Here is a 22,853-nt window from a genome sequence, read left to right as displayed (position 1 = left end):
AGGTATCTTATTGATTTATCTTTTTTCCTGTGCCTATTTGCAGAACTTTGGAATTGATGGGAAGTTGGTGGTATATTTTACCTGCTCCATTGCTTGGGGCTAATGTGCAGTCTGGTAATGTCTCACTGCTATGGCTTTAAACTCGTCCATTTATTTTTTTACAAACTACACATTTTAGGCTCTTACCCAGATGGAAAAAAACATTTCAAGATGAGTTATAGAGTCATACCTGTCAAGGTCCATAGTCTATAATTATTTATTGATTTATTTGATAGACCTATTTAATTAGTTGTTTTGACGTAGAATATGAAAGCCAAAGGATATTTTGTTCCGAATAGTGATACGAAAGCTCAAATTCTCGATTACCCTACTCGGTTCCATATTTTTCTTATCATAGCAGCTATTGACCATCACAAGTGCTCACTCCTATCTGAATGCCATATTTTGTCTGATGAAATAGATCAGTCCAAGATAAAATTACTTTGTGTTTAGCCTTTGCACGTTGACTGGTGCCTAGTGACATACTTTGTGTTTAGTCTTTGTATCAAATAGATCAGTTCAAGGCAACATGCTGGGGGTACACAAATTCTCTTGTTGTTAAGTTTTTCTCCATGGTAAGAGTTAGCTGGGAACATAAAATTATAATAGTAAGCTGTATTGGGGGCCAATTTGATGGAATAGGCAGGAGGAAACACAAACAAATGAGTTTGACGACCGTCTGGGTGTTATGTAGATAATAGTAGATTAGTACTTTAGCTTTTCTGTAAACTTGTGCACATCTGATTTTGTTTGGGTAAAATCCAAGAATGGCCAGATATACTCTGACCATATCAGGCCGAGTGTTATGTGGTGGAGGAATGCTGGTCTGCACTGTTTGTCTGATTCTGACCATCTGAAAATTTGGTCTAAACTCGTGAAAAAAAGTGAACAATTTTTTGTCTTTCAGAATGATTCTTTTCATATCCCCACCACAGCTTTGGCTTATGAGGCAATATCTAGAAAACTTAAACCATACCCTCTTATTGAGTGCACTAGAAAACTCCATAACCTCTCTCTAAACTTGAGGGATTACTATATGTAGCACAAAATCTCTCTCTCCCTCTAAATTTAGGAGATTTCCATATTCACGCTAGCTGTTTCTTGCTGGTTCCTACGGTCGAACTTTCTTGTCTTTCATTATATTGGGAGAAGTTTAAAGAGTTAGAATCTTTGGAGTTTGGAATATGATATTTTGATAGTTGATCGCAGGTAGAGTAGATAGAGCAAGATCAAGTTAGTTGGAACCAGTTCATCCGCAAACCAAATACTTGGAGAAGGCTATGAATGAAACAATAAAATTTTAGGTAAATCACTAATGATTTGAATGAGAGTGCAGTGCACTAACAACCTAAGCTATAGTTACTGCTTGTGATACCCAATTAGAGGAATTTACTCATCCACTCCAAATCAGGCCCCTCATTGGAAAAATCAAACAAGTTATCGACATCAAACTCCAAGTTCGAGCTGCTTTCAAATTCTTGAGACGTTTCCTCTTCCCTCAACTCTGTGTCTACCTTCCTTTTACACCCTTTTCTTTTGAGAATGTCACTTTCTTTTTCACTATGTTGGTTCATTTTCTTGCTCAAATGAGAATTCCAATAATTCTTTATCTCGTTATCCGTTCTCCCCGGCAGTCTCCCAGCAATCAAAGACCACCTGAAAATAACCAATCAGGCACTCCCCCCAACCCAGAAAATCAAAACTCCTTTTCAGATTATGAAACAGAAGATAACTGAAACGAGAAAATTGCAGAGCTAATTAGGTAAGAATGTGACCTGTTGCCGAGAAGTTTATGGAGTCTGAGAATCAAATCTTCCTCTTGATCTGATATATTGCCTCTCTTAATGTTAGGTCTGAGATAATTCAGCCATCTTAATCTGCAACTTTTCCCACACCGATTGAGACCTGCAAGATTTCAGAAACCCATTGAGCCAAATTTGCTTTGCAGCTGAAGTTGGAAAACAGAAGTTGAAAAAGGAGTGAAGCAGCACCTGCTTTGGCTGCAATCGTCTTCCACCTTTTCGCTCCATGAATGGCAATAACTTCAGCCAGTTTTTGATCTTCTTCTGCAGTCCAAGCGCCTTTATTGACTCTATTTCTCACATTTTCAGCCTCATTTATGTCTCCTTCAACTTGTTTCACTTTTCTTTTCACAGAGTCTTCTTCAGTCATTGGAACTTTAGGGGGGAGAGAGAGGGGGGATTATGTGTTAGAAGAGTGCTTTATTTCTCTTAAAGATGTGAAACTATAACGGAGACCGGAGGGTGGGAAATAGAGATATATGTGAAGAGGTTGGAATAATTTTTTGGAGGTGGCAGTCTTTCAGGAAAAGGACACTCTGATCATGAGGTCGATGATTGAGTGAGATATAAAGTCTGCTTCTAAATAGTTGCTCACTGTTGGACAACTCAACAGACAACAGCTAGCAAAAGATCCTGTTTAACAAAAATGGATTATTCGTGTTATTATCATTTCCTATGCATCAAAATTCTAATGATATTTTCTAATCTTCTTTTTCTTTTTTTTTTTTTACTTGAGGAAAATTTAATATCCTAAGATCTTTCTGGACAACAAATACAAGGGGATAGGATCAAATGGTTGTTCTTTTAGAATAGGTATTTAAATTTTGAATCTCAAATAGCCTATGTTGTTATATTTTTAGAATCTTATACCATGATCTTCATCACTAAGTTGTGATTTATAAGGTCTTTAGCCACAGAATCAAGTTGTTCTCCTCCGGACGACAAAGCACAAAGCTCAAGATCATATCCAGCAGTTGTTAGAGTTGATGTCGTCGAACATTTGGTACCACTCCCATGGCCCCCACCGAAACAATGTATTATCCCATCAATCTTGTTGAATTATTTTGAACAAATGGAAGTCAGGAAGTCTCATGAAAATCAGAAACAAGAGGGAAAGAAAGGCGTTTTAGAGGGAGAAATGCCTCGAATTTGGAGAAGAATCCACAATAATAGAAGAAGGGGAGCACATGAATTTTAGAGAGAGAGAGAGAGAGAGAGAAATGAATGGCTATACATGGAGGACAAAGTGAAAAATAAGGAAGCAGAGAACAGAAAAGTGTTTTGTGTTGAAAGAATATAACTTTTTCAGAGCCATAGAAAGGAGAGAAGATCAAAACTCCTTTTTATTTTTTATGATCAGAATTGCATGAATTTACAATTTGATTGGTTTCAAGTTTTCTTATTCCTAATTTCTCTGTCCAAAGCTGAGCTAACACTACTGTGCATTTTTTATTTTTTATTTCTTTAATTTCTTATTATCAGAAAACCACCTGTGCTTCTTTATCACAATACCAAACAACAGGAAAATGTTGAACAAAAAAGCAAAATTAGGTTTAAAGTAAGATTTACTTTAGATTGGGGTTATGTGAGAATTAAATCATATCCATTTCCCATGCATAGCTTTCACGTAGTTTCAATTTTATAAACTCTAAATTTGTTTAATGTGATTGCATTTTTTTTATTTTTTTTTGGTTTAATCATATTGTTAAGGGAAGATCTTTAGGGTATAGAGAAGATTAGCTGTGTATTAAAAGGTAATTAAGCAATGTCTAGACCATTTGAGTTAGTTTCATGTTGATATTTTGATGTTAACCATACATTTTTACGATGATAATCGGAGGGAAATATTTAAGATTAAAATAAGAAAGCAAAACCAAAAAGTGTCCTGAATCCTTCCAACTTTTGGCTTAATTTGATATTCCCTTAAAAGCTGAAACAGGAATTAGATTTCTTCTGTTTGTCTCTTTACATTAATGCACACCTTCTTCATTGATCCACCTCAATCTTGTTATTATTATTATTATTACAGTTTTTTTTTTTTTTAATTGTCATACTTTTTTCTTAAATTTAGTGCCATTTATTATTATTATTTTAAGATTTAAAGTCAATTAACCAACCCCATTTCTCGACACTTCAAATACATCCAATCCCTATAATACAAATATTATATTGGATATTGCAACCATATTAGAAGAATGAAGTATTATACATACTAATTGGTGTTTTGAAAATATGATTCTAAAGTCCACCTCGAGAATCAAAAGGCCCAAATCTTCAACCGTAGGCCCGTCTAGTTGAAACACGAACAATTGGGCCGTTGCTTTCAAGCCCATTGGGCTGTATTTGTTCCAACATGGGCCCTTTTGTCTGGTGCTTGGATTTCTTGCCGTAGCCCCCAGCTAGCTCGGTTTTCACAATTTTGATCATTAAATAGTTTTTTCAAATTTATAAACATGATTTTTTTTAAAAAAAAAAACTTGACTTTCCTTTTTTTTTCCCCAATGATTTATTAATTGGATGAATCATGGTGGTCAGGTGGGGACGCGAGTAACATTCACTTAACACCCTCGCGAGTGAAGTCGGTGGTTTTCAAACTTGGAGTCGGCAAAACGAAACGGTAGCCGGTTGCCGGTAATGTATTGGCATTATCCTAAGAAAATTGAATTTTGTTTTTCCGCTTAAAAGAAAGTAAAAAAGTAAAAAGAAAACTGTGGCTGGTTGTGAATTTACAGAACTGAAGGAGCTTACCACTTTCAAACAAATCACGACCGTTGAATCATTTGGCAATGTTGATCTGATCAGTGACGAGAGCTGTCGCTCGTACCCACCAAAAGTAAATATCGTACGCTCAAGATCTATCCATCATGTGAACTTGATTTTAAGTTTTGTCCTCTCTGCATTCTTCTTTTCTTTTAATAAAAAATCCAAAATTGAAAATAATTATGTCCTGTTAGTAAATTTGTAAAAAATAAAATAATTACGTTAAATTATGTTTATCCATTTTAAAAACTATTTAACAAGCTTAACCAGCTTTTAAGCTTTAAAATTAAGGATTTAATGTATATAATAATATATATAAACACACTGCTTATAAAAGGTTTCATTAAATTAGACAACTCAGTCTCGCCCATTCTAAACATCTACATTGTTACAAGTAAGGTATTCTATCATTTTTATAGACCTTTTGGTATCGTAACACGTGAGTTTTACATGAGACTAACTCCAAACGAGATGTTTAAAAAGGATCGAGCTAAGGAAGAATAATCGAGTAAAGATAAACCAAGCAAATGAAAGTATGTATCATCGACTCAACTATATACCATAGGAAAGAAAGACGTTGGACGCAACTCTAGTTCAGCTCGCCATCACTAGGGTTTGAAGAATTTAAGGAGGGACTAAAAGATAGGAACTTGTTGGTAACAAGTGTTGGAAACAACCTCTTAATTATAGGAAAATAAAGGGGTAAAACAGCAAAAAAGTGATTTAGTAGGGTAAGGAATGAAAATGGAAGAGAAAGGGCACGAATTCCAATGGTGTTTAGCTAATTTCATTACAGAACAGAGGAACAGAGGAACAGAGAACAGAGGAACAGAGAAACAGAGGTCTGAGAATATGAAGACGAGGAGACAAACAACCCTTTGGATTTTTATACCCTTTTTTTCTCTCTCACAATATTTACTTTTCTCTTCCAAAAAAATTCCACCTTCTTTAAAAAAAATAAAAAACAAAACAAAACTTTGATCCCTTAAATACCACTCTCCCTTCCCCTTACATCTCAAAAAACTTCGTCAACTTCATCTCTATCTATCTCCCTTCATTTCCACCATTCCCACCCTCTCCAAACGAACCATAAAAGGAAAAAAGAAACTAAAATTAAACCCATCATCTCTGGATAAGAACAATAATGAGTAATTGGTTGGGTTTCTCTCTCACTCCCCACCTCAAAATCCATGACGCCACCTCCGCCGACGACCAACACCCAAACCCCAGCAGCTTCCCGCCTCTCATGCCGCTCCGCTCCGACGGATCCCTCTGTATCGCCGCCGCACACGGTATGTTCTTGTTCATTAAAAATAACAGAGGAGGTGTTCGAAAAGAAAAGCTCTGTTTAATTTTGTTCATCTTTTTTGGGGGTGTGGGGGTTTATAGATTGGAGATCGTACGAGAATGAAATGGGTGCAAGGAATGAAGAGGAAAGTCCAAAGCTTGAGGATTTTTTGGGGAATTGTTATTCAAACTCACCGCCAAACGATCAGGCTCATGATAACAACAACAACTTCATCCAGGCGAATACCAATAATAATTACCATTATCACCCGGATCATCACTCTTTAATTTCTAATAATAGTAACGCAATTTACAAGTCGTGGTTAGGTCCTACGACTTCGAGTCCCCAAAACGAGTGTGGGTTTCGATCTTTATCTCTTGGGATGAGCCCCAACTCCCATAACGACACCGTTTCATTGCCATCGCCGCCGCACATGGCGGTGGATTCCCGGAAACGACCGATGCCGGTGGGGAAGCCTCCGGTTAAAGAACCTGTTCCTAGGAAGTCCATTGATACTTTTGGACAAAGAACCTCCCAGTTTCGTGGTGTTACGAGGTACCCTTGTTCTTGTGTTCTTAAATGAACCATTTTTTTTGGGTTGATTTTGATTTTTTGTTGGGATTTTTGTGCAGACATAGATGGACAGGGAGATATGAAGCTCATTTATGGGACAACAGCTGCAGAAAAGAGGGCCAAACAAGGAAGGGAAGGCAAGGTAACAAAATTAAATAACATCCCATACGATAGCATTTTAAGCCACAATTTTGGAGCAATAAACTAACGATTATTTTGATGTTTTTTTGTGCAAAAATTGTTGGTCGGGGATGTCTGGTTTGGTGGCATCAATCAAATATCCGATTATGCAGTTTATCTCGGTGGGTGAAGAACTATTTTTCTTTATTATTTATTTAATCTCATGGACCTATATTTTCTCTTTTTAATTATTATGTTCTTATTTATTCCATCCATATCATTATAGAGTATTATTATTTATGTCATTTCAATTATTTCACTTTATTATTTTGACTATGGAATTAATGCATCATCAAATTTGGTTGTATTATTTAGATTGAAGATTCATTGTATATCTGGTTCTATTAATCAGGTGGTTACGATAAGGAGGAAAAAGCAGCACGAGCGTATGATTTAGCTGCACTTAAGTATTGGGGTCCAACCACACACATAAATTTTTCAGTAAGTCTGTTACGTTCTTTTTGGTCTGATATTTGACGATTCAACGCTCTTTTACGTAACGGTATGATTTATTCAGTTGAGCACTTACGAAAACGAGTTGGAAGAGATGAAGAACATGACCCGACAGGAGTTCGTAGCCAACTTGAGAAGGTAATATTTCGTTTGGTCCGATAATGTTCATGTTCATGTTCATGTTCATGTTCATGTTCATGTTTGAAGTCGAGGCATCTTTGTTGGATCGGGATGCGATTTGTGTGACGAACAAGGTTCGTTGTGTGTGTGTGTGTGTGTGTGTGTGAACAGGAAAAGCAGTGGATTCTCAAGAGGTGCTTCAATGTACAGAGGAGTAACAAGGTATGGCGCAAACCCAAAAGTTGAACTTTAATAATGGAGTTTGTGTTGTTTTTTTGTGCACGTTGTCCCAGCTGCAGTCCTTTTCAATTATCATTGGCAACACCATAAATATATTCTATATTTTTCTTAAATACTAATATTAATATCAATTCATTTGTTGGGTTGGTTGCTTACTAGTAGTGTAATTAATGCTTGAAATTCACTTTTTTCATGTTCTTTCCTATTGTCTTTTAAGGTTGTTTGGTTCTTTTACTGTTTGTTTTTGGTCAGACATCATCAACATGGAAGGTGGCAAGCTAGAATTGGAAGGGTTGCAGGAAATAAGGATTTGTACCTTGGCACATTTAGTAAGTAATTAATCATTATATTATCAAATTATATGTGTTATGATTTTATATATCAATATATAGGAGATCATGTCTTATGTTTTTTTTTTTTTTTTTTTTTTAATCTTTCTAAGGTACACAAGAGGAGGCGGCGGAGGCCTATGACATAGCAGCCATCAAGTTCAGAGGGACGAGTGCGGTGACTAATTTCGACATTAGTAGGTATGATGTGAAGAGGATTTGTTCTAGTTCGACTCTCATTGCAAGTGACCTTGCGAAACGTTCGCCGTTGAAAGATGGAATTCCATCGACGGCTGAGGAGTATAGTGCATGTGCTTCACCAACGTCGTCGCAGCCTCTCTTGGGCATCACTGAGAATGGCGACGTCGAGAGCCAGCATGAGTTGGTTGAAATGGTTTGGTGCGACAATGGTGGTAAAGATGACGATAATCAACAAGAGGAGAATGTGGCGAAGATGAACGACGACGTGAGTTTGATGGGTTCAAGGAATGAGACAGAGGCATCGAAGTGTTGTATGGTGCAGAACAATGGAGAGTTTGGGGTCGGGGGAGGCGAGTATTCACAAGGATATTACTCAATGGAGGAAGGAAAATATGAAGATGGGAGGGATGAAAATAGGGAGGAGGAGAATGATGTAGCATTGGCTCATCATCAGGTTCCAATGTTCGCTCTATGGAATGAATGAGCTTAGCAGCTTATTAGCTTAGAGCAATTAGAAATAAGTCTATTTTCTTTAATTAGGACTTTCTAATTTGTAGGTTGGAAAGGTAATGAAGCTGATAGATGGTCGGAATAGGGGTTAGTTTTAATACAATCAGTTTAAGCTTTGGAAATGTTGGATTTTGATTCTTTTTCCCCTTCCAACATTTCAGGCAATGCCAAATATAATTTAAGGAAGCGGTTATTTTTTTATTTTTTATTTTTTATTTTTTATTTTTTATTTTTTGTTCTCTCTAATGTTTTTTTAAGGTATAAGTTAAAAATCCCAACGATAAAAGTTGGAAGGAAATTATTATTGTTTATATATTATTATTCAAAGTTGAAGGATGGAAGGAGTGGGTAGGGGTAGGGGTAGGGGTACGGGTAGGGGTAGGGCAGGGAAGGGCAGGAAGGGCAGGGGTTAGGGTACCCAGTTTGACTATTGGAAGAGGGAGGGGCAAATGCGTTTCAGCACTGGTGATAAGGAGGTGCCTTAAATTGCGTGCCCTCTGCCTTGTTTTGTTTATTTATTTATTTATTTAGGATTTTCCTTCACGCGCCTTCATGGAGCGCACAAAGCAACACAATATTCTCGACTCTCACACACTTGAACACAGCCAAGCGTGTGAACTGAAAGCAAAGCAATGCAGAGGAGGGTGCATGCGTTGGCAAGCCATGCTCTTTCTCTGCCTCCCGGAGAATAGATACGTACGAAGCAGTGGCAGGGTTGGGAAATTTGAAGATAGAGTCGGGGCAAAATGGGAACAAACCACAAGAAAAGAAAGAAAAAAGGAATTTCCGTTTGTACCCTCGAAACCCTAAGCCCAAAAACAAAACCCACCTCTCCTTCTTCTCTGGGTTTCCTCTTGTCCTATGTAGGGAGGAAACAGAAAATGAAAAAAGAGAGGAGTGGCATTTTGGTAATTTGGAGGAGAGAGAAGGGATGTTGGGATTGGAGAGACAGATCCAAATGAAGGGAGAGGGATGGGCCTCTCTCCTTCCCTTCCCCCTTACCCCTTACTTTCCGTTGTTTTTACTTTCTTCTTTCTTTTACTTCCCTTCAATGCCACCCTCACCCAAATAAAGACCCTATTTATTTATTTATTATTAAATTTAACCTTTAAATCTTTGTTGGGCCTCTGAGTTTGTCGTAGCACGAGGCCCACTTAACGCTTCGACGTTGGGCCGTTTTCTCCAACAGCCCATTTTAAAATTTCATTCCTCATTATCTTCAAATAATATAACCACCACCCATTTAGACGTCTCCTAACTTCACTTAACTATTAAATATACAATCAGGAGGTAAATAGTGTGGGATTAAAAAAGAAAAAAGAAAAGTTTGGCAATAAAATGTAAACTGGATATATAATGAATATGGAACAGAGAGTTTGGTTGGGAAGGGAGGTGTTGGTAACAGTTGAGAAGGGGATATAATAATAGCAACAGTTAAGAAGGGGATATAATTAGGGTATGGGTTTGAAACAGATATTTGATGTTGTCTCTCCTAAAAACAGGTTGGAAAGAGATTCTTAGGAACCCTAATCGAATCACTCCATCAATCATATGAATGAATGAATGAATGAATGAATGAATGAATGAATGAATGAATGAATGAATCGGCCCCACCCTAAAATAGGTTCGGCTGTTGAAGTCCGCGTAAGCTCTCTCTTCCCCGCCTTCAACCCCATCTTATTTTGCCTCCTTTTTTCTCTCTCCCTTCTCCTCACAAGGTGAGAGAGAGAGAGAGAGATCGGACGAAGAACGAAATAAACACACCACTGTGACTCTGTCAATCCCACATTGGACTTCATCACCTCGTTTTCCTTCTCTCTCTCCGCTCTCAACCACCAATTCCTCCTTCTTATGCTCTCCTTTTCCCCCCTTTCTTCAATCCCCCACCCCTTCAGGAACCCCCAGATTCCAGGCCTTCCCAATGGCCATCTGCAGATGATTTTCTCCCTTCTTTAATCCTTCCGTCTGCAGATTTTGCTTTGGGGGATCCATTTCATGTTCTTATGGATGCCGATTTTGGGGTACGTACATCCTGATTTCAATCGGTGTTCTGATTTTCTCTCAAACCCTAGTGGCCCTCCAATCTGCCTGCCAATCTTGGTGGGTGTTGACGATTTTTGGGTTTCCAGGCTTCCAACGCGAATTCTAGCGCTTGGAAACCAAACCCTTTTGCCGAATCACGGAGAAGTTTGGGCGTTGTTTTCAATTTGAGGAGTTTCGGGTAAAGCCCCAGATGCGAGGGAGGTCTGGAAATTTGAATTTGAATCCTGCTTTTCTTTGATTCATTGCTGTTCAATGCAATGGAGCGGCCATTGTCTACGTTCATCTTCGTGATTTCGGGGTTTGCTTTCAGTATTTTATCGCTTCTTGTTGAGTCTCAGGCTCGAGATGGAGCCATTTCCTCTTCCTCGCCGCCTCCGCCTCCTCCATCTCCACCACCTCCTTCTCCGCCACCGCCACCACCACCTCTATCACCACCGCAGTCACCACCGCTATCACCACCGCAATCACCACCGCAGTCACCACCGCTATCTCCACCGCCCCCGTCCCCAAACTTCGTCCCTCCACCCCCAATCTTCGTCCCGCCTCCACCGCCTGCATCTCCATCTTCACCTCCGCCAATATTTCCCCCACCGCCTTCTCCGCCGAGTCTCCAGCATCGTTCTACTCCGCTGCCGCCGCCTATTCCTGCATCCTCCGACGCGAATAAAAAACCACCCGAAGTGAGTCGGAATAACAACTCCCACAATATTGAAGGGTCGAAGAGAAGTCTCAATATGGGGAAGAAAGTAGGACTATTCTTTGTTGGTATTGCGGCAGTACTTCAAATCTGCGTGGTGGGATTTTTGGTATTCAAGAGACGGCAGCTCCTAAGATTCAAGGACCAGTACGATGGTTTTTCTTGAATCAATTGGCATCCGTTTCCTTTGTCTTACATCAGAGCCAAGGACTTTAGGAGTATGGTTGAGGATATCACGGCCATCGAGCTAACTGAATTGAATCACTGCTAAAAAAAAAAAAAAGGCAACAATTAGGTAAATTTTCTTGACTTTGGGGTTGGGAAGATGCACAAAACATGTTCTTGAGATGCTGCAGAAAAGAAAAATGAAACAGAGGAGGCAGCAGGCGGATAATGAGGGGCAAGCATCTTCTCTTAGGGTCTCCTCAGGTGTTGTGTAAAAATGGGTACATGATATGATGATTGGTTGAGTTTTTCTTCTTGTGATTTTTGAATTCTTGTTCATTCTTTTGTCCAATGCTGATTATACAGTTTGTTAATTCAGAAGAAACCGCTTGATATACATACCTGTTGTTGAATTCTTTTTCTGCTAACCACTGTTCCTTATGGCTGTAAAAGATTGTGTTTGTTTAATATCACAAACTAATTATACACTCACCCTCTACTTTCATCTTGCTTGAGCGTGTAATGTTGATTGTAGTGTAACAGTTTTGTTTATCACTGATACTGCTGATTTTGGTGAAAAGGGTGTTTACGAATCTATTTCGAGATGCAATTCCTGACTATCTAGTGATTGATTATCTATAAGCTCTACGGGTTTAGAATCAGCGAACTGCCTTAGATCAGCGAACAGTAGTTGGGTTCATTCTAGACCTATGTTAACGCATCAGGGAGACCATTGAATCCTTTTCTAAATATGCTTCTATGCAAAAGCTCTCTATAGGATAGGACAGAATTATTCTCTCTAAAGTCTTTGATGAGATCACCCTAAGAAAGAATTGATTTCGTTGCACCTTATTCTAGTATGGTTCTAGTCTTGAGCTCGAGTTAGGGAGACCCTCATTTTTTCGGTTTCAATATTCAAGGAGCGTTGGAGATAGCTTGTGTGCATCTTCATGTTTCGACATTCAAGAGATTGGATGAAGAGTTGAAGAGGAGGTGGTTAGGTTTAATGTTTTCTTGTGGGTGTGGCTTGCCAGGCCTTTTTGTAGTTATGCCTTGGTCTTGGTCTTGTTCTTTATTATTGGAGTCGTTTCGTGTAGTTCTTTTTTTGTCCCCGTGGAGCACTTACTGTGTTAAGATAGAGGCGTTTGAAAATGGTTAGCTATAAGTGTTTTAACATCAAGGTCAAATTGAAGATTGCTAAGGTCTGAATGCCTCATCTCTTGACATTATTTTAGCCAAGTCCCTCTTCTATGATTATTCTGCACAAATTTAACCCGTTAACTTGAGATATGATTCTGAGCAGGGAAGCTCATTTCTGGTCAGTTTCTTCAGGTCTGTTTGCTTTGGCCTTCAAAAATCTTATCAACTCAACGTCTTAACTAAATAGTTCAAAAGCTTATTGAAATGTCATCATTTTTTGCACTTTTTTTGTTTTGCATCTTCGAACGTCAAAAGTTCATGAGATCTGAGGTATACAAATGGTTACTTGATGTGTTTGAATTCTAACTCTTGTTGAACAACAAAAAGACAATAAAGAGGATGCATGCTCATCGTTCCTGCACCAATGACATTATGACAAATAGTTTTGACTTTTTCCAAGGAATATGTGGTTGTTTGTGAGTTGTATTGAACAACACTTTCCTATATCTCTTTTCTCATCTATTTTAAAGAGATTCGTGGGGGATGACTTGTAAAGTTCAATGTCACTGTGCACTTGTGACAAGCTTATGGTTACAATAGAATCAAGAACACTGATTCTAAACAATCAGTTCATCATACCCACTGAAAAAAGGAGAAAAAGAAAATAACTCATTTTTTTCTTCTGCATATATCGTTTGTCCTGACCTGCTTAGAAACATGGATTCCTTTTTCGATTTTAACAACGCTTCGATTGGAGAGATTTGAGGTTTTGAATTCTTAGTCGATAATGTCTTAGAAATCACAAACAACATAGCTCAACTATTGAAGTTAATGGAATATTATAATCTACATTAGAAATCATGAGATGGGTGAAAACCGATATGATAGCAAAATAAAAGTATTCTAGAATTGAAGATTTGTCTGGCCAGCCTTAAAATAGAAAAATTTTGGAGTGTAGGAGCTGCAAATCTCTAATTAAAGAGAGAGAAGAGATAAGGAGGGGTGTTTTGGAGGTTGGACAGAGCTGAAAAATGCAGAAGGAACTGTCAATCCTTCTGCAATCAACAGTGAAGCTGCAAGATCCTTTTCCATGCACCTTCTCCCTCCTAAACGCATCCTCATTCGACTCTCATCTCTTTTGGGCAACTCCCAATCATTTTTTTTATTTTTCAAACTCTATACTCTCCCCCTTGTTTCATGAAAGATGCGGTTGAAATTTACCCATCCAAGCTGAGATTGTGAGGAACTGAATCTGTGAAATTGATTGATACCCTGGAACAGAAAAGAAAACCACCAGCGTCAATAGTCTTACCTTTGGCTGCAGGTGAAGCTTGGATGGATTCATTCAAGTAATGTCCAATCCAAACATGTACTGTGTGTTGCCTTTCTCTGTCCCTTTGACGACTCTTACTCTGTTTTACCTCAGATATCAGTGAATCTTGAACTAATTTTTGCTCTTTAAAATGGGCTTTGAAGTCCTGGCCATAGTGTTGTTTGATTCTATCATTGGAAAACAATGGCTAATCTTTATGTTTTGATGTGGGTTCAGGACCTGCTTAAAGCCTTTTTTGGACTTTTGTTATAGAACAACACTTTTAATGATTCAGAAACGTTGAGATTGAAATCATTAGTTATACCAACCAAAAGCATGTCATGCTCAGCTGAGAGTTAAATATCAAGTTTTTGCTTAACTGAGTACGACAGGCTGTTATTCAGAGTACTCTATAAACAGCCTATTAGTCAAGACACGGAAAGCAAATCTTCTGTTTGTTTAGGGAGAAAATTGTCATAGTGCTTCCATTCAAACAAGCAAGTTCGCATACTTCGAAACATGTTTCTTACAGAAAGAGACAGCAAGTGGAAAAAAGAAATATCAAAGAAAAGCAAAGGACAGAAAATCTCTCTTAAGAATCCTGCAGTTTTACATTCAAAACTTTAGCAAAAGAAAAGCTTCCCTGACCGCAAACTAAGAAGAAAAGCAGGCACTTCACTCACTAACAAGTACTCTTTTGGCCATAACCCAAAAACTCCTTATTTGGCACTTTAACCATCTGCACAGAGAGACAGAGAAAGAGAAGAGAGAGAGAGAGAGGGAGGGAGGTGAAGTGAGAAGGATACTATCAGATTACGGCACAAGAAGCAAGCAGAGCAACAAAAGTACTCATAACCCAATAAAATTTCCACTTTGTATACTTGAATTTGTGGCTAAATCAAGCCAGGAATCTGAGTTTTTTGGTGGGCAATCCTCAAAGAAGTGGAGTAGTGGCTTCTGGGTTTCTGCATCATCTTCTTCCTCTGTTTTAGCTGATCTTGACGATTTATTAAAATCTGTGCCCAAAACGAAGCAGTGTTGCTCTTGTTGTTGCCTCGCCTGTTTCGCACTGTAAATTTGGTAGCTGTTGGAAACAGCATGGGAGAATCCTTTGTAAGAATCCATCCCTATTGGCTGACTATAAACCTCACCTATGCTTCTTGCAGAGTCTGCAACTGAGGGAAAGAACGCCTGCACGCCCGCACCCTCTCTTGGACCATTAATATCCCTACTCAACACACGACCCAATAAACTTTAAGCATGTGTTATATTAATTAATACTTTATATCAAACATATGTTATAATATTAATCATCAAAGTCCATGAAAAGAAAAATAACCCAGCAAGGAAAACAGTTTCGAACACCGAACCTGTAGTCTTTGTCAGCTTGAGGATGAGTCCCTGAGTACAAAAAGAGTTGAGGGTTTGTACTGGTTGGAGAGAAATCAGAACATGGAGGTCTGGAGGATGATGATTGAGGATACAAATATGGATGAATGGAGGATTCCTGATAAGCAGCAGCAGGAGCAGGAGCAGGAGCTTGTTGATAAGACTGAGTTTCACATGTCAGAGAAGAAGAAGAGGAAAGTGTAGCGAGAGAATAGGAAGAGGAGGTTGGGGAGGAAGCAGAGAGGCTCCTGGTTGAAGTGAGGATTAAAGGCGGTGGCGTTTGAGCTGGTGGCGTTGAAGAGATTTCCACAGGCTTTCTTGAACGGTTTCTGCCTCTGTGCATGTGCCTCTCGCAGTATTTGGAGTCTGGATAAGCTTCTTTTGAGCATCTCCATTTTTTCCCATCTGTTCTTCTGCACCTTCCTGGTTCAGGATCTGCTTTTCTGCCAAAACCCATCTCAAAGCATCCCCACCCAACTGCAAATAAAATAAAATAAAAAACATCAGAGTTAGTAACCCGCTTACATCTGAAGAGATAAAAGTGGGACGAAATGGCGGCTACTTACTGGGTTGGTGAGGGAAGAGTCTTGCAGAAATGGAGGAATCCAAGCTTCTTTTCACAGAGAAGATTAGATCAGGAGGGATAGGTACTCCTGAAACCATGTATTTGAATATGAGAGCTTGGTGTTCTAGTTCTTGCCATTGAGTTGGTGTGAAAGGAGAGATGCAGGGCTTTGGACCTGAATTCATTATTCTTGAAAGTAGAATCAAAAAAAGAAAGGAAAAATGAGAGAGAAACGAAGAAAAATGTTTAAAAAGGAGCAAGGTTGAAAGTGTTGAAAGGCCGAGAGGAGGAGGGTATGTTGTTGGGGGCAGCAAGTTTTTGAATGGGTATTTCTGCAAAATCCATAGGTCGCAAAAGCTTGTTCCTGTCAAATGATGCCTTACTGATACCCTATATCTCTCTTTCTCTTTCTCGTTCTCTCTCTCTCAGTTGCAGTCTGCAGTTTATATGACTACTCCTCTGTTGGGTTCTGCCTCTGCCTTCATTGCTTCTTTTGTCTCTGATTTGGTTGCAGAAATTGATATACAAATGGATATAAGAAAGAGAAAAGGAAACAAAATATCATAGACACACCCTTCATTTTGCTCTCTACACATCACATTCCTTGAAAACAGTGCCATCAGATTTTGCAAAACTTCTGAACACAATGAGGTGTGATGTACCTCCACAAACTCCTTTTTCAATACAAACAAAATCATCTGCAGTTGTCATCCTCCTATTGAACGCCCGGGAGGCTGAAGGATCTACCCAAACCCCCTCCCCCTACCCCTTTATGACACTAACTTCCCCTATTTTTGCCTTTCCTTTTCCCCCTAAGATTCTTTATACCTAAAAAATGACTGAAAGTTTACCCTTCCCTCTTGTGGAGTCATAATAAATCCCTCTCTATTCAACGGGTTAATGCAAGTTGAAGACTTTCATGATGGACAGGGCACTACACTTCATTAATGACCTAACACATACGGTTTTATTTTTCAAGAAAGAAAGACACAATGTGTTTGTAAGTCTTTTTGTTACTGGAAAGGAGAGAAATGGGTGAAAAAGCAGGGGATGATGGACAGTAAAGTTATGTGAAGATATTAAAAAAGAAACCAAGTAAGATAGTATTGGTGAGTGGGAGGTTCCAATTTGTTTGCTTCCAATTCAAAGCTCTTTGGTTCTCTCTTTAAGACAGTGTGTGTGTGTGTGTGTGTTTTGTCAGGGATGATGTGCATTGTGAGGTGCTAAAACTGTTCACCCCATCTGAGGTCTCTGCACCAAGACACATGCCCTTCTCTCTCTCTCTCTCTCTCGCTGCTCTCGTTGTCCTTGTTGTTCTTTATTTTGCTTCCCAACCAACTCAACTTTCCACTCATTAACCCCCACAATTTCCTCATTTACAGTTTTGCTTTGGTCCTCACGCTTCTTTCCGTATCAGTCACTCTCATACATCCTTTTGAACTCCATTTTCTCCTGCAGACTCAGGCTCAACCCCTAGCCCCAAGATGCTTCAGAACTGACTCAGTGACCTGACCGACTCCCTTTTCTGTTCTTTTCTTTTCTTTTCTTTTCTTACTCTCAAGTGGGGTTTGGTTTGGTTTGGCTTGGCTTGGCTTCATAAAGAGATTAAAGTTTGCTTGTTTTAGAAGTTGTCTCTCTTTTCCTTTTGCTGCAATCTTTGCAAATCAGATACACTTTGCTTCTTTTTCAATTATGAATAATGTAGCTCTCTATCTTACTTTCTACCCCCAAAGACATTTGCTTCCCACAACATGTTAGTCCGTATTGGTTTGATGAAATGATAAAGATTTTAGATATATGGGTGAAAACGAAAGCAAAAAAAGCTCATAAAAGAAGCAGCAACCTTTATGGCAACAAGTTGAATTAGGAGAGAAAAAGAATGTATAAATGAATCAATGTTGTTGACAGCATGCATGTCCAATGTCCTTCAAAATCTGCAGCTTTGATTTGTGCCCCAAATGCCTGCAATTTCCAACCTCCATTCACTGCTTTTGAATGATTTTAAAAAGCAAACCCAACACAATGGGAAAGAGACAGATAAAGCTGATGCAAATCTGTTTTTATCTAAACCTCTGCAAGAGATGTTGAGGTGGGTCGTCCAAATTTTAAATCCTTGTTCAAATTTTGGACATGTGACATTAGATGATTTCTTAATATTGTATCTTTGAGAACCTTTTCAATATGGTCCAGATTGGTATCACAGACAAATTCATCAGAATCTTCAAATCTTGTGATGTCTCTCTGTGATACAAGATTGGTCCACTGCATCCCTTCCTATCTCTACTACGTATTCCACATCTCACAATCCCCACCTTCATCACTTCCTCATAAATCTCAGCCATACGGTATGCCATGGTTGATTCCCACTTTGTATGCCTGACCATACCCAATCTATTTATCTCTTTATCTCTTCAACCAAAAAGTCGAAGTATAAATATATAAATGGACATTGTTGAAGCATTTGGGCAGGTCTCTAACTTGTAAAAAGAATTGCCATTTGGAGTTCCCACCGGAGCGAACAAAACAAGGCTTTTTTGGGTTTGTGCTTTTTGGACGTCCAAAATTGCATTTTGGTGTCATTGCCAATCCAAATGCTGCATGGCGACAAGTTGCAGAGCCTGAAGTCGAGCTCCACCCCTGCTGTTTTGAGTATTGAAATGGCGAAAGAACGGATGAGATGTAGAAGAAATGAGATATGGGAAAATGAGAAATGAGAGGGAAAGAAGGAGAAGATATTGGGGTAGAGCCTGAAAGGGAGTTCTGACATCATACTTGAGATGGGTTCCTAGTCAGTTTGGGAATTGACTTGCAATCGGGACGTCGCACCAGTGCACGCTCGACCACGTACACTTTAAAACTTAAGTTAGTACTTGGTTCAAATAGGTGTTGAGTTGAGTTGCTGATCTTTGGGGGAGTGAATGAGAGGCATTGGCCATTGTTTCGTTTCTTGCATCTGCAGTGGTGGTGCTTTCGACATTAAGATCCTTTGAAACCAGATGGGGCTCTGGGTTTGTTCTTCCGTTGGTTCTTTTGGGGCTTGTAGTTGCCATTAAAATATCTTCCTCTTGCCTATCCATGTCTGCGTTGCAGAATCCTTCATGGGTTCTTAGAATTGGCAGCCCTCTCCGGGACCTGCTATATTGGCAAGGATTGGAAAACATGCGTTAGTGAAATGAACTGGTTATAATTACTTACCTTTAAAAAGGAAACTTCAATTAATAAAACATAACCAAGGCTAGAAATTAGGACAGAGAGTAGCAAGCTAGAGTATATGTATATATTAACAGTTTGAAACCCGTTTACATTGAATCTTAAATAGCAGACATGTACAAATATTTATATTTATCTACAAGAGAATCTGATCCATAATAAAAGCATGATATTTATAGTGCAAGCATAGAAAAAGGGCAATGAAGCCACTGTTAGCTCATCCAACCGGCAGGCTGTGGAGTTGCTACGGTGAAGCCTCTCGCATACATTCGCTGGATTTCTTCCCGGTACTCAACCAACGACGTATCAGGTATTGGTGGGGTCAATTCCACCACGTCGCCCATCTTCAGCTTGCACTTGGGGTCGCTCACAGGCTCATGGTTCAGTCTAGGTCTCAACTCTTCCTTTACTGGGAACCTATAGTGAGCCCATCTTGTGCTTCCTCTCCCAGCTCTTTCTAAGAGATCTATCATCGTTGCATTCGCTGGGAATTCCTGGACCGACATCTGGATATAACAAAAACAAAGCCTTTTCCAATTGTTAAAAGCTGCACTCCCGCACCAGAGATAGATAACAAACTTAACAGAAACAAGTAGGGCAATAAGCATGGACCTTTTCGTTTTCAATCATAATGACAAACAAAGGCCCATCCTGGAAGCAGTGAGGTTTGTAAGAGTAGGAGCAGTCAGAAGAGTGAAAAGGGAACTTGCAGGATGATTTGACAGAATTGATTGAAGATCGATCTTTGGTCATAGTTTCACAATGCCAAGTGAGAACCCATCTAGCCCATTCCACCATCTGAAGCACAAATGAAGAGTGCTTAGAATCACCCTCCTTGTACCTCCAATGAGCAGCAAACCCAAACTCAGCTTGCAAATGCATCTCCTTGGTTCGAATTTGAACCTCAAGTGGGACGTCACCTTCACCCCTTACTACTGTGTGTATAGATTGATACCTGTTTACCATCAAATGATATATGAGGAGAAATATAGAGTATGAAGCACCTGATACTGCTTTTACAGAAATACCCGTTCAGCTTTGGTTTACTTATGTAGTCCTTGAGCTTTCCCTGTACTTCCGGCCATAACTGATGAACGATTTTCAATGCTTCATAGCAATCCTCTTCATTTTCAACAATGAGTCTCAATCCATGAATATCATGGATTTCATTCATGGTCAAATTCTTCCTACAAAACAAATTCAAATTTACCTAAATTCACTATTCTGAACAAGACAGCCAGAAAATAATACACTGCTGAAATGAAGAGAATAAGAGAGAAATGGAAGGCCAAATGCATACTTCAACATTTTTCGGTGTAAGCTGTAGACACTTTTGTGCCGTCCAGTTACAGCATGGTAAGAGGTTCCCTTATCCTTGAGAGCTCGCTCTATTTTTTCAATTGCAGAATGTATAATTTCTTCATCATACAATCCCATCAGTTTGGAGGACAAATCATTGTGCTGTTCCAAGTTTAAATGCTTAAAACAGAGGTTTTCTAGCTGCTCCTTCCAACTGTAGATTCCGAGGCGATTAGCTAAAGGAACGAAGATCTCCATAGTCTCCTTTGCAAACCTATGCTGCTTGATCAGAGGCAATGCATCTAAAGTTATCATATTGTGCAGACGGTCTGCTAATTTAATGAGGACAGCCCTTGCATCAGCCATAGCAAGGAACATGGTGTGCAAGCGGTCTGCCTCAACCATTCGATCAGCCATATCATGTTCTCTAGCAAGCTTGCTTAAATGACTTAGCTTAGACACCTAAAACAAAATTTAGGAAAAATAACACAAAGAGCGAGAGATTAGGAACTCATTCCTCGTCATTCAATAAAAGACTTGTAGCATGAGCGAGAGATTTGCAATTTTCTTCCTCACAAGAAAATAGAATAAGCCTTGTCGTTATGCATTAGGTTCACAATATTCCAATGACAAAGAAAGTGTGTGCGGCATAGTATCTTACCCCTTCAACTAAATCAGCAACCTCAGCTTCAAATGTCCCCAATATGTAGTCATGACTCACAAAAGAATCATCAAGTGTGTCGTGCAAAAGCCCTGCAGCAACTACTGTGGAATTAGCACCAACAAGTGCAAGCATCACTGCTGTTTCCACACAATGTTCCAGGTACCGATCACCACTTAAACGCGTCTAAGGAAAAATGAAAAACACCAAAAAGGGGTATTTCTTAATGAATAGCATCAGTACTCAAGGCAATAACAACACTGTCGATATTGAAAGGCAGCAGCATTACCTGTCCTCTATGTGCTTTCTCGGCCTCAAAAAAAGCCTTAATCACAAACTCATCACAAAAGATTTTGTGCTTTGATTGTGCACTTACAAGCAAATCCTTCGCATATGATTCAGATTTACCTTCCGTAATATTGTCCTCCATATTGAAAGTCAATTCATCTCCAAACAAAGTAGATGAATCCACATCTAACACATCACTAGATACCTCCAATCTCGGCGAATCATAGTCCACACATGATCCCAAAGCATTTCTCACAAACCCATTGAACAGCCTGTTAGTACTTCCTCGACCATGAAAACTTGCTTCCCCACTCCTTTCCCATACAGTCCGCAATGGAGGGGTTCTTGCTGCCGACCCAACCCCACAACAACCACAGGAAACTGGACCTTGGAACACCGATACCGGGCTCTGATCCCAATTAAAGAATGACCCAATGAATTTACTTGGGGAATAACGAAACGAGGAGCTTAATTCTTTAAGTTCCTCCCCTTTATCATGCCTAAAAGAACCTAATTCATCTCCACCACTTGAAATGCTCGACGACAACAACGAGTGCCTTGGTGCAGATGATGAGAATAGACTTGACAACCCGCCTACTACCGGATTTGGGGATGGAGTCGCTGTTGTAGACGCCAACGAGGAGGACCGAGAAGTAAATTCTAAATCATATGATGCATGAGAACTCAACTGGCAAGGGTGCGGTGAGGAGCAGATAGTACTGGGTGAACTGGTATATAGAGCAATAGTTGGCACAGCCATGGTGTTTTTAACTCGAAATCCCACCAATTATCTCAAGGAACCAACAAAATTTCCAGTAAGAAAAACAAGCACTGGTAAAGCAGAGCAGGGGAATTCTTCCCTTTTCGAAGGATGTGAGATACACCAAGCTTTCTCTGTACGCAATCAAAGGAACGTGGCAGAAAGCATAAAATTCACGCAAATTCAGCAGAAAACGTCAGAAAAGAAGGCAAGAGAACCAAAATTCAATCAAATCACAATGCAAGAGGAAGTACGGGAGAATATGAAATCGCAGTACAGTAGTTTCAAATTCATCAAAATTGAAGGGAAAAAGGAAGAGGAAAAGATGAGTAAAAGCGGGAACTGAAATTGAATAAATCTATGATAGGAATCCATAAGAACCCTAATTGAGGAGAAAGTACATACCATGGACAAGAAAGTGAGAAGCAGCAGGAGAGAATTGGTTGTGTGATTTTCGAGCAATATGTGTGCTCTCAAAATTGCTTGGCGTGCTGGAAATCGAAAACGTGAAAGTACCATATTACCCTTTGGATCTTTCTATAAATAACTCCAACTATATTCTAGTTAATATTGTTAAATCAGTTCAAAAAAATGTTTAATGAAGTCTTAAACTTTTAAAAAAATATGTAATAAATTTTAAAACTTTATTAGATATTTTTTTGGAGATAAATATTGTTAATTACAAAAGGCAGAGATAAGTCTCTTTTGCAAGTGATAGTTGATTATTTTAATAAATTGTTTTAAAAATAATTATTGTAGTGGGGTAAGTATAAAGTAGAATATTACAAGCTAAAGTTGATTTCTTTTTTTTTTTCTTTTTTTTTTTTTT

General features: G+C 39.0%; 5 protein-coding genes across 8 annotated transcripts; 2 read left to right on the top strand and 3 right to left on the bottom strand.

Moving 5' to 3' along the window:
* Window positions 1-698: 698 nt before the first annotated feature.
* On the bottom strand, window positions 699-2,211 carry LOC111493205 (transcription factor MYB114-like). The gene is made up of 3 exons (XM_023142851.1): window positions 2,031-2,211; window positions 1,815-1,944; window positions 699-1,695 (listed from the first exon to the last, which is right to left on the bottom strand). Exons 1-3 carry the CDS (start codon window positions 2,209-2,211, stop codon window positions 1,419-1,421), a joined length of 588 nt encoding a protein of 195 aa, XP_022998619.1. The 3' UTR covers window positions 699-1,418.
* Window positions 2,212-5,611: 3,400 nt separating this feature from the next.
* LOC111493272 (AP2-like ethylene-responsive transcription factor AIL1) lies at window positions 5,612-8,696 on the top strand. Its single transcript, XM_023142919.1, has 9 exons — window positions 5,612-5,893; window positions 5,991-6,444; window positions 6,522-6,604; window positions 6,756-6,764; window positions 6,995-7,083; window positions 7,160-7,233; window positions 7,387-7,437; window positions 7,708-7,784; window positions 7,898-8,696. The coding sequence occupies exons 1-9, from the start codon at window positions 5,746-5,748 to the stop codon at window positions 8,467-8,469; spliced, it is 1,557 nt and encodes a 518-aa protein (XP_022998687.1). The 5' UTR covers window positions 5,612-5,745; the 3' UTR covers window positions 8,470-8,696.
* A 1,264-nt stretch (window positions 8,697-9,960) lies between these two features.
* LOC111493162 (leucine-rich repeat extensin-like protein 3) lies at window positions 9,961-11,799 on the top strand. The gene has a single exon (XM_023142798.1). It carries the CDS (start codon window positions 10,796-10,798, stop codon window positions 11,399-11,401), a length of 606 nt encoding a protein of 201 aa, XP_022998566.1. The 5' UTR covers window positions 9,961-10,795; the 3' UTR covers window positions 11,402-11,799.
* A 2,545-nt stretch (window positions 11,800-14,344) lies between these two features.
* Window positions 14,345-16,511, bottom strand: LOC111493342 (growth-regulating factor 5-like). 2 transcript variants are annotated; one of them, XM_023143006.1, is made up of 4 exons: window positions 15,808-16,511; window positions 15,223-15,718; window positions 14,734-15,080; window positions 14,345-14,591 (listed from the first exon to the last, which is right to left on the bottom strand). In XM_023143006.1, the coding sequence occupies exons 1-4, from the start codon at window positions 15,989-15,991 to the stop codon at window positions 14,584-14,586; spliced, it is 1,035 nt and encodes a 344-aa protein (XP_022998774.1). In that variant the 5' UTR covers window positions 15,992-16,511; the 3' UTR covers window positions 14,345-14,583. The 2 variants fall into 2 exon arrangements, with proteins under 2 accessions (XP_022998774.1, XP_022998773.1); XM_023143005.1 differs by having other exon boundaries at window positions 14,345-15,080; window positions 15,808-16,510.
* A 2,547-nt stretch (window positions 16,512-19,058) lies between these two features.
* On the bottom strand, window positions 19,059-22,564 carry LOC111492725 (probable GTP diphosphokinase RSH2, chloroplastic). 3 transcript variants are annotated; one of them, XM_023142154.1, is made up of 7 exons: window positions 22,430-22,564; window positions 21,266-22,158; window positions 20,977-21,162; window positions 20,317-20,777; window positions 20,045-20,203; window positions 19,629-19,971; window positions 19,059-19,522 (listed from the first exon to the last, which is right to left on the bottom strand). In XM_023142154.1, the coding sequence occupies exons 2-7, from the start codon at window positions 22,022-22,024 to the stop codon at window positions 19,229-19,231; spliced, it is 2,202 nt and encodes a 733-aa protein (XP_022997922.1). In that variant the 5' UTR covers window positions 22,025-22,158; window positions 22,430-22,564; the 3' UTR covers window positions 19,059-19,228. The 3 variants fall into 3 exon arrangements, with proteins under 3 accessions (XP_022997922.1, XP_022997923.1, XP_022997921.1); XM_023142155.1 differs by having other exon boundaries at window positions 21,266-22,055; XM_023142153.1 differs by lacking the exon at window positions 22,430-22,564 and having other exon boundaries at window positions 21,266-22,422.
* Window positions 22,565-22,853: the final 289 nt, after the last annotated feature.

Source organism: Cucurbita maxima, unplaced genomic scaffold (genome assembly GCF_002738345.1).
Source record: "Cucurbita maxima cultivar Rimu unplaced genomic scaffold, Cmax_1.0 Cma_Scf00018, whole genome shotgun sequence".
Taxonomy (NCBI): domain Eukaryota; kingdom Viridiplantae; phylum Streptophyta; class Magnoliopsida; order Cucurbitales; family Cucurbitaceae; genus Cucurbita; species Cucurbita maxima.
The sequence above is the reverse complement of the archived record's forward strand: the minus strand, read 5'-3'. Positions and strand labels throughout refer to the sequence as shown.

What these genes read in the sequence shown, in the direction of transcription:
- LOC111493272 (XM_023142919.1), top strand. Translation starts at nt 5,746, where the DNA reads ATGAGTAATTGGTTGGGTTTCTCTCTCACTCCCCACCTCAAAATCCAT. An exon ending in CAGTTTCGTGGTGTTACGAG is followed by an intron (nt 6,445 to 6,521) that starts GTACCCTTGTTC and finishes ATTTTTGTGCAG; the next exon opens with ACATAGATGGACAGGGAGAT. An exon ending in TTCGTAGCCAACTTGAGAAG is followed by an intron (nt 7,234 to 7,386) that starts GTAATATTTCGT and finishes GTGTGTGAACAG; the next exon opens with GAAAAGCAGTGGATTCTCAA.
- LOC111492725 (XM_023142154.1), bottom strand. Translation starts at nt 22,024, where the DNA reads ATGGCTGTGCCAACTATTGCTCTATATACCAGTTCACCCAGTACTATC. An exon ending in TTACACCGAAAAATGTTGAA is followed by an intron (nt 20,204 to 20,316) that starts GTATGCATTTGG and finishes TTTGTTTTGTAG; the next exon opens with GAAGAATTTGACCATGAATG. An exon ending in TTATGATTGAAAACGAAAAG is followed by an intron (nt 19,523 to 19,628) that starts GTCCATGCTTAT and finishes TGTTATATCCAG; the next exon opens with ATGTCGGTCCAGGAATTCCC.
- LOC111493342 (XM_023143005.1), bottom strand. Translation starts at nt 15,991, where the DNA reads ATGAATTCAGGTCCAAAGCCCTGCATCTCTCCTTTCACACCAACTCAA. An exon ending in ACTCTTCCCTCACCAACCCA is followed by an intron (nt 15,719 to 15,807) that starts GTAAGTAGCCGC and finishes TTTTATTTGCAG; the next exon opens with TTGGGTGGGGATGCTTTGAG. An exon ending in CAAGCTGACAAAGACTACAG is followed by an intron (nt 15,081 to 15,222) that starts GTTCGGTGTTCG and finishes TGTGTTGAGTAG; the next exon opens with GGATATTAATGGTCCAAGAG.
- LOC111493205 (XM_023142851.1), bottom strand. Translation starts at nt 2,211, where the DNA reads ATGACTGAAGAAGACTCTGTGAAAAGAAAAGTGAAACAAGTTGAAGGA. An exon ending in GACGATTGCAGCCAAAGCAG is followed by an intron (nt 1,945 to 2,030) that starts GTGCTGCTTCAC and finishes GAAATCTTGCAG; the next exon opens with GTCTCAATCGGTGTGGGAAA. An exon ending in CATAAACTTCTCGGCAACAG is followed by an intron (nt 1,696 to 1,814) that starts GTCACATTCTTA and finishes GGTTATTTTCAG; the next exon opens with GTGGTCTTTGATTGCTGGGA.
- LOC111493162 (XM_023142798.1), top strand. Translation starts at nt 10,796, where the DNA reads ATGGAGCGGCCATTGTCTACGTTCATCTTCGTGATTTCGGGGTTTGCT.